Raw genomic sequence first — 9862 nt, forward strand, 5'->3', positions numbered from 1 at the left:
AGGACCCAACGGGAAGTCACACAGTACAAGCAGGGAAGTCCTAAACACAAGGAACAGTTCTCCACAGAAAAGGAAACACCAAGAGTCAAAACTGGGTACAACATTGTCAAAATAATTAGTTTCTTTGCTTCCAAGTGGCAACGGGAACTTCCAACAATGAAGAGTGAAAGGGCGGTCAATGAAGAGATGGTGGCGGTCTTCCAGTGCTCCAGAGTCGGAGTGTGCAGGAAGATCCATTAGATACCAAGCAGTTGCGCCTTATGAGCATTTCTCTGGTATTGAGCCTATCTTCTCCCATGAGCCTACCATTGACCAGCAGAAAAAACAAAGGCCTTCAAGTTTTGGTCCGCATTTACTTGACCAAATCCACAGGATACGGAGAGTCCAGTTGGGTGTCCTGAAAGCTATGAAGGCAGCATTGCTCAGAAGTGTATTCCAGATTGCCCAAGTGCAGGTCCATCTGTCTTTCATGTGTATATAACATTTCCATGGCATTGCTTCTATTGTTAGATCTAAGACCGCCAGCACAACGATCATCATAGTGCATGTTAGTTGAGCAGGAGAACTTTGTTTTCACGGTACTTGGGTGGGCTGGGCAGGGATTGCTTACAGATGGTGGTCACAAAGATAGTACTAGTATGAATACGGATGGGGTGGTGAAGAAAGGTTAAGTGTTGTCTTCACCATCGGTCAAACTTACAGGTGCTCCCTAGTAATGCAAGCTCAGGAAACATGCCCCTGGTGTCCTTGCAACAATTAAACAAAAATTTGCTCTATTATAAAGTGAATGGGAGAGTGGAACAGCTAAAGTACTTGCAGAATTTGGGGGTCTACCATGCCACAATCAAAGACAAGACTGAAGGCAAAGGAGGGAAATTGGTTTTCCTGCCACAGACATTAATCAATGGTTTCATGCACCGAATGCCAAGGAAACAATGGCCAATCTCTACTACTGTTCTCTACCACTGTTCGCTAAGTGATAACTAAGATGTGTTAGTGAGAGGAGTGTAAATATTGACCATCCACTCTTATGGCATAGGCCTAACCTTATGTAAGTTATAACAGCATTGGTGCATGGACGTTACATAAGCCAGCAATTACATCTAACCATACACCTACAAAATGTGTGGCCTAAGTTGTGGAAGACAAAACAACTGAGACCACACCATAATTGTGTGCTCGATGCATACGAATCATCTTAAGTCATACTGAAAGTAATCACCAACTGCGGTCGGACTTACAAGGAAGACCTCTGACGCCTCCAGCTCCACCCAAAGGAGAAATGCAGCTTGAGCCTTCTCAACAGTCTTAGGCCTACCAGTGAGGCACTTGGCACATATCGCATCACACACCTCCTTGGCATACCTGTGCAAGGCCGGCCCCAAAAATCAACGGAAAGGTAACTAGAAGAACGAGAGCAAAATGGCGTAGCATCCTGTAGACACGCACCTGGATACATCAGCATCAGCGGCTCGCTGGAAAGCTAGCAGCGCATCCAGCGCCTTCTCCTGCACGGGCGCGTTCGAATCCGAAACCGCCTTCTTAAATAATGGTCCTAACCACCACAGGAGCAAAGGAAGAACACGGCCATTCAGATCTAACACGACGGAATACAGCAGGAATCTCGAAATCGGGGCGCGCGAATCAGGCATCGCGCGGATCCAAGCGCGCAATGGGGCGGATCGGGAGGCGGCGGGAGCGGGTCTCACCAAACTCGCGGAGGCGGGCGTCCTTGGGGTCGGTGATGGAGTCGCAGAGCGCGGCGAGGTCGATGTTGGCGTCGTTCCGCACCTTCCAGTTCTTGTGCTGCAGCCGCTCGTCCCACGGCAGCTTCTTCGCCTCCTTGAGGAGCTTCTCGTCCTCGGTCGACATGGCCGGCCGCCGCCGCTAGACGAGACGCTAGAGCCTGGCGGCCTCCAATGCAATCGCCGTCCGCGGATCGATGCGGCGGCCTAGGGTTTCAAATTGTGGCGGTGGCGGTGGCGTTCGTGGGGAGTTTGGATCGGAGGAGGGGGGAAGGGGGAGAGAGAGGAGATGGGAGGGGAATAAAAAGGTAAAAAAAACGATTTTCCGAGGGTGGGAAATGCGAGTGAAATAGGGAGAGGGGGTTTGGAGTCGCGTCAGGTCAGGAGCGGGGGCGTCATTTTGTTCGTCCGTTCGTTCGGGCTCGCACGGGGGGAGGCCGGTAGGTTTCGGGTCAGGGTCTCGGCCGCGTACGAGAAGGTGCGCTCGTGGGGTGGGCCATGTCCTGGGTCCCACGCGTCGGTGGGATGAGGGCTGTTCGCTGATTCGCGAGGCGAAGGGCGAGGGAGTGGGAGTGGGACGGTCAGGGAGTTTTGAAAGATTTTGAATTTCCGTGGAAGACGGGGCGCACATTGGTGCCACGTGTACGGACAGGATCCCGTGACTGTGTCAGGTTAGCTGTAAAGCGTACACCTCTCTCTCCAGCACAGATCATACACGAAGGGTTTTCCAAAGTGTGCACAATCTGTACTTTAGTTTAGGGAAATGTTTGTGTATGATGTGCCGGTCGAAACTTCGGCCGGTCCCGCACGAGCCACGCGATCGAGGCCCATCGCATGCCTCGTGCACCTCCCTGCCCCCGCTTTTTCTTCTTTCCCTGCCTTTTTCCTCCCGATCACCCTCTCTCTCTCAGCCGCATCCACGCGCGGGGGTGGCCACGCTCCTCGCCTTCCTTCTTCAGATCCCGCCGCTGGCTAGCCCCAATCCTGTGCAGGTCCATACCTCCAACCTCAGCGCTCACGCCTGCTTCTTTCGTTGCCGCCCAACTGCAGGTTCTTCCGCCCCGGCGAGCCGAAGTTGGAAGCCGCCATGGATATGTCATCCGCGAGCTGCTGCTCATTAGTTCCCTGTGCTGAAACCGTCCACCGGAGATGCTACAACGACGGCAGCGCAACCTCCTCCTCCACCGCTGCAACCATCTTCTCCCAAAGCATTTTTTGCTCCTCCACCGATGTTGAACCGACAACCAAAAAGGCTACAACCATTCGATTCGGAAGCTTCAACCAGCGGTATATAAAGCTTCAAATGGACACCATGCACTGAAAAAAGCTATAACCGTTCATATAAAAGCTACAACCAAAAAAGCTTCAACAAACATGTACAACCGAAAAATCCTTCAATGAAAGCTTCAAACTGCGGAATAGAGAAGTTTCATTCAACCACTACGAAATAAAAAAAATCTACAACCGTCATTTTGGAAAGCTTCAACCAGTTATATATAAAGCTTCAATCGGCTTTATAGAAAGCTTCAACCCGCAAGTACACAACGAAAAAGTTGCAATCGTCGACATGAAAAGCTTCAACCATATCTATAATCTGTAATACCTAAATAGTCCATCCCCACTATCTTATTTCTCTTGACATGCAGCTTATCCACATCACTGATCAACATGCAACCATCTATCTCACTCCACCTCAGCAGTCTAGCCACATCATCAATTCCAAATGCCATTCATATTCATTTTTTCCGAGAAAATACCCTTCATATCTATAATACCTAAATAGTTCATCCCCACTACCCTATTTCTCTCAACATGCAAGCTATCCAACTCAGCAGCCTTGCCACATCAGTAATAACTCTTATTTATCTTCACTTGCCAGCTTGCCACATTAGCAAAAAAATCAACAAGCTGTGTTGTCATTTGTTTCAGGGATAACAAAATGGCCACCAGAAGAGGCGGTACCCGAAGCGTGCCTCTTTGGGCTTCCATAACAGATGAGGCGGAGTAATAACCAATCAAGAGAAGCCCACCGATGGATCTCTTATCCCTTCCTCTCCCTGGCAGCAGAACAGACGATGCCACCCACACAACATCGATGCCCTGCAGCTGACTGCTTCGGCGTTCTTCCCCGCGGGCGAGCAGAGGCACCCCATGGCGCCTCTGTCAGATCCCGAGTGTCAACTAAGCGGATTTCAGAGAGATCGAACTAGAGGAAGGGGATCTGAGATCCAGAATTTGTATAGATACTATGAGATATATGTTTATAAGGTATTTCTTCTACTCAAAGGCAAGAATAGGATCAATTCACGCTACCTACTCAGCCACAGCCCGACTCACTTATAGGCGAGAGAGTTACAGTTCACTGTAGCGACAACATAAGGTAAAAAGTAAAACAGTAAACGTATCCGACGGTCGACAGCGTAAGTAACTTGAGCTGCTCGATGGCGACCGTCCGATGGGGCTCGAAGCGATACCAGCTCGATGGAGGTAAGATGACACTTGGTATGGGTTCAGAACAGCTGATGCCTGACATTGCCCCTGTCTGAGAATCGACGTGTCCTCACGGCGATTATGAGACTGATCTCCATGCTTGAGTTGTCGAACGAAAGAACGCTAGAAATGTATGCTTTATGAATTCAGCATCTTCCCAGGTAGCATCTTCGGGTGCCATGTTTTCCCACTGAATCAGCCATTGAACAACAAGCAGGTTGTGTCTTGGTACTTGTCTCACTTCAAGCACCATAGCCGGTTCGGTTTTGATTGAACCATCCTCATTGATCATTGGCAGATCTGGACTAGGGATAGATTTCTTCCCCAAATGCTTCTTCAACTGACTGACATGAAAGACTGGGTGTATCTTGACATGTGCAGGAAATTGGAGTTTGTAAGTAGAGTTACCAATTCTTTGAACTAAACTGAAAGGATCATAATATTTGTTCTGTAGTTTCAAAGCACCTCTAAAACCAAATGCTGCTAGTCGGTATGGAGCCATTTTCAAGTATACTAGGTCTCCAGGTTGAAACTGTCTCTCACTTCTTTTTAAATCTGCATACCTCTTCATCCTAATTTGAGCTTGAGATAAATTTGCCTTGAGTTGATCTAACATGTGCTGCTTAGCCGATAAATATTCCTGAGCTTCCAAGTCTGCTGGACCAGGGATGGCCAATTCAGAAATTAAAGGAGGAGGAAATCCATATAAAGCCTGGAATGGTGACATTTTAAGAGTTGTATGGTAAGTTGTATTGTACCAATATTCAGCAAGGGGCGGCCAAGATAGCCATTTCTTTGGCTCCAAAGTGGACATGCATCTCAGATATGTTTCTAAACATTGGTTGTCTCTCTCTGTTTGCCCATCTGTTTGAGGGTGATATGCGGAACTGTATCTCAACTCCACTCTAAGTGCTGCAAAGATGTCTCTCCACAACTGACTGGTGAATATCCTGTCTCTATCCGAAATGATTAGCTTGGGAGGTCCATGCAACCTGATGATATGATCTACAAAAACCTGAGCCACACTATGAACAGTGTAAGGATGTGAGAGGGCCAAGAAGTGGGAGTATTTTGTGAATCTATCTACCACCACTAAAATGACCTCTTTGCCTTGAGAATTAGGGAGACCTTCAATGAAATCCATAGAAATATGTTGCCATGCCATGCCAGCCACTGGGAGGGGGTCTAATAGTCCAGGTTGAAGGCAATTTTCATGCTTTGCTCTCTGGCAAACTGGGCAAGATGCAATGTAAGTCTCCACATGTTGTTTCATGCCAGGCCAATAGAATATGCCTTTTATCCTTTGATAAGTAGCTCTCATGCCCGAGTGGCCTCCTACTGGAGAACTATGCAATGCAGCAATGAGTTGTTCTTGCAAGTTTTTGTCATTGCCCACTAGTATCTTTCCTTTATATCTGATAATACCAGCATGCAAGGTGTAATCTGTGATAGTCTCAGCTTTCTGCAGCAGTAATTTCTCTTGCAAAGCTTTTGTCACGGGATCATTTATGTAGCTTGTTATCAGATCTTCAGCCCATAAGGGAGTGACAGAGGAGATAGCCATACATTTAGGCCACATTCTAGACAGGGCGTCTGCCACTCTATTAGTACTCCCTTTCTTGTATTGGATTGTGAAATTAAATTCCAGCAGTTTCATCATCAATTTGTGTTGCACTCCCTCTGTAATTCTTTGATCAGTAATGAATTTCAAAGACTGTTGGTCAGTCTTGATAATAACACTGTTCCCTAACAGGTAGTGTCTCCATTTCTTTAAAGCTTCCAGAATAGCAAGAGCTTCTTTCTCATAAGTGGAGAGTGCAGCATTTCTTGGACAAAGTGCAGAGCTGTAATAAGCAAGGGGCCTTCCTTGCTGCATAAGAACAGCACCAATGCCATGACCAGAAGCATCAGTCTCCAGAAGAAAAGGTTGCTTGAAATCTGGTAGGGCTAAAACTGGTGCAGAGATAAGGGCATGTTGGAGTGTTTTAAAAGCCAGATCTTGCTCCGTCGTCCAATGGAATTGTCCCTTCTTCAGACTGTTGTGCAGTGGTTTGCAAATAATGCCATAGTTCTTGATAAACCTTCTATAGTACCCTACCAAGCCCAAGAAACTCCTCAGCTTAGTTGCATCAGTAGGAGTAGGCCACTGAGATATAGCAGTGATCTTTTCAGGATCTGTAGCAACACCTTCTCCAGAAACCACATGTCCCAAATACTGCACTTTATCAACAACAAACACACATTTGGACAGCTTAGCATATAGTTCATTTTCTCTGAGAATTTTGAGCACTTATGCTAAATGATCAACATGCTCCTCTAGTGTTCTACTGAAAATGAGTATGTCATCAAAGAACACTAGCAAACTTTCTATTGTAGTGTGCAAAGAGAAAATTCATGAGAGCTTGAAAAGTGCCAGGTGCGTTGGATAAGCCAAAAGGCATGACCAAATATTCATAGTGACCCAAGAATGTTCGAAAAGCAGTTTTGTGTATGTCTTCAGGATTCATTCTGATTTGGTGGTAACCAGACCTTAGATCCAATTTAGAGAATACTTTAGCTCCATGCAGTTCATCCAATAAATCCTCAGTCACAGGAATTGGGAATTTATTTTTGATTGTGATTGAATTCAATTTTCTGAAATCTGTGCACAGTCTCATAGTGCTGTCCTTTTTCTTCACTAGAAGCACAGGAGTAGCATAAGGGCTCTGGCTAGGTCTGATTAATTTGTTGTCCAACAAATGCTGAATCTGTTTTTTCATTTCTTCCTTCTGGTGATGGGGCACTCTATAAGGTATAGAGTGAGGGGGATCCACTCCTGGCATCAAAGGAATTGTGTGATCCAAAGCTATACTAGGTGGTAGCTTTGTACGCTCCTGGAACACATCCTTGTATTCTTCCAACAATTGTTGGACTGCAGCTGGAATGTAGTGATTGGCAGGAGCTTCCATTATAATGATGTTCAATTGTATAAGAAACCCTTGCACTCCTTTGTCCAACATCTTTGGGAGTTTCTCAGCCCGCATTTCTTTCACTTCTTCATTAGTATTGAAGATAGCTATTGTGACTTTAGTCTGTCCTTCCACCGTAAAACTGAACTGATGCCTAGGAACATCAAAGGTGACTGGGCTGACAAGGGTGAACCAGTCATAACCCAAAATAATGTCATGGCTAGGTAAATCCAAAACTCTGAAAGAGTGTTGCATTCCTGGTTTAGCAATCTGTAAAGGGCAATTTGGTACTACAGCTGCAGATATTAGTGTACCTCCACCAGCAATAGAAATTGCTCTAGGTTTTCTGGGCAGCATATGATAGTTTGATTTAATTGCAAACTTTTCATTCATGAAAGAGGAGGAACTTCCAGAGTCTAGTACAGCTACAACTCTCTTACCATTAACAGATATAATTACTGTTGGGGTTTGCACCGTGACTGATGACCTAGGGCATAAGCAGAGATAAACATTGCTTGTTCATGTTGCTCTTCCATATTTTCTGATTGTTCTGGATGTGGCTGTTCTTGTTCTAGTGGGCCAGTATCGTCCACCTCTTGTTGCATGAGATGCACATTAGGAATAAGAGTGCATTTATGCCCATGTACCCATTTGTCGCCACATCTCCAGCATTCACCAGCTTTTCTTATCCTCTGAGCAGTATTGTTGACATTGTCTGCAGATTTAGTGCCAGTTGGAGCTTGAGGTAACACAGGAGTGTGTAGCTGTTTAGATAAGCTGGCACTTGTGTTCTTCTGATAGTAGCTGTTATAAGACACAAATGCCTTTTCTGATTAACAGACACAGGTGGGTGACAAGGTTCAATGTCCCTTGCCAAGCCGTAGGCATCAGTGAGAGTTTGAGGTCTCAGTACTCTTATCTGATACTTAATGCCCTCTCTCATGCCGTTCACATAACACTTGACAAACCAGAGCTCATTTAATTTTGGATTTTCATCTTGCATATCAACCATTAGGTCCTCAAACTGCTTGGTATAGTCAGATACAGTGCTGTTGTTTTGTTTCAGATTATTGAACTTTTCTGTCAGATCATAAGTGCCCTGTTACGAGAATCTCTTCACAATTTCTTTGCCAAATTATTTCCATGTCAAATGCTTTTTAAGCAGACCAGATCTTCTTAACCAAATATCAGCCTCTCCACTTATATACATCTGTGCTAAGGATACTTTGTATTCTTCAGGAGCACCAGACATTTGAAAGTATTTGTTACATTGTCTCAACCATCCCACAGGATCCTCTCCAAAGAATTTAGGAAATTCTAGTTTAGGACCTTTTGTCATAGCCTTCATGAATTGGGCTTGCATGTCCTGCTCATATGTTTTGTAATATCCTTGCCATAGTTGTCTCTCCCTGTTCTGAAACTGTTGAAATGCAGGGGTGTGACCTGGATCTCTTTGGGATAGAGGAGTGCCCACTTGACTAGTGGCATCCATTCTTCTTGATTGAGCAAATCCAGGTGGAACATTGGGTCTGTTAGTGCGAATAGGTGGCAAATTTTGCAAGTGCAATTCCTTAGCCAGTCTAGTCTTTTCCTTCTCTTCCTCTAGTTGTTTTCGTAATTGTTCAGTTCTATCAGGCTGTAAATGAGTAGTTGCTCCCTACAGTGTAGGAGATTTCACCAACTCTGTACAACTAGAAGGGATATCAACAGTCTGGCCCTGATTAGTGGGAGGCACCAGTGTCTTGAGCCCTGAAATAATTGCTGATAATTGCTTACTAAGATCTAACTTTGCTTTTTCCACTTTACCTACTTGCAGAGAGATATCACCTTGTTTGGAACTGATGGACTGCACGTCTTGATGGAGCTTGGCGACCTCAGTGCGCATCGACGCACTATCTGGCTGTAAGACGCCTGATACGTACGTCTCCAACGTATCTATAATTTTTTATTGTTCAATGCTATTATATTATCCATCTAGGATGTTTTATATGCATGTATATGCTATTTTATATGATTTTTGGGACTAACCTATTAACCCAGAGCCTAGTGCCAGTTTTTTTCCATGTTTTTGAGTATTGCAGAAAAGGAAAAACCAAACAGAGTCCAATTGACCTGAAATTTCACGGAGATTATTTTTGGACCAGAAGAAGCCCACGGAGTATCGGAGATGGGCCAGAAGAGTCTCGAGGCAGCCACGAGGGTGGGGGGCGCACCCCCTACCTCGTGGCCGCCTCGGAGACCCCCTGACTTGTTCCCGATGCCAACATCTCTTATATATACCCAAACTTCCAGAAAATAACCTAGATCGGGAGTTCCGCCACCGCAAGCCTCTGTAGCCACCAAAAACCAATCGGGACCCTGTTCCGGCACCCTGCCGGAGGGGGGATCCCTCACCGGTGGCCATCTTCATCATCTCGGCGCTCCCCATGACGAGGAGGGAGTAGTTCACCCTCGGGGCTGAGGGTATGTACCAGTAGCTATGTGTTTGATCTCTCTCTCTCTCTCGTGTTCTTGATTCGGCACGATCTTGATGTATCGCGAGCTTTGCTATTATAGTTGGATCTTGTTGGAAATATGCCCTACAGGCAATAATAAAATGGTTATTATTATATTTCTTTGTTCATGATAATTGTCTATTGTTCATGCTATAATTGTGTTATCCGGAAATCGTAATACATG

The 9862-nt window shown here is 45.6% G+C and overlaps 1 protein-coding gene across 3 annotated transcripts in view; it reads right to left on the bottom strand.

Annotated features, from left to right (window-relative positions):
- The window catches only part of LOC123079552 (protein MOR1), an 18502-nt gene extending 16384 nt beyond the window's left edge, over positions 1-2118 (bottom strand). For all 3 annotated transcript variants that reach the window (XM_044502336.1, XM_044502337.1, XM_044502335.1), the window contains exons 1-3: positions 1710-2118; positions 1450-1555; positions 1242-1365 (exon numbers count right to left, since the gene is read on the bottom strand). In XM_044502336.1, the coding sequence (XP_044358271.1) occupies positions 1242-1365; positions 1450-1555; positions 1710-1872 (393 nt within the window). In that variant the 5' untranslated portion in view covers positions 1873-2118. The remainder of the gene's footprint in view (positions 1-1241; positions 1366-1449; positions 1556-1709) is intronic.
- Between the last annotated feature and the right edge of the window lie 7744 nt (positions 2119-9862).

This window comes from Triticum aestivum, chromosome 3D (assembly GCF_018294505.1).
Source record: "Triticum aestivum cultivar Chinese Spring chromosome 3D, IWGSC CS RefSeq v2.1, whole genome shotgun sequence".
Lineage (NCBI taxonomy): Eukaryota > Viridiplantae > Streptophyta > Magnoliopsida > Poales > Poaceae > Triticum > Triticum aestivum.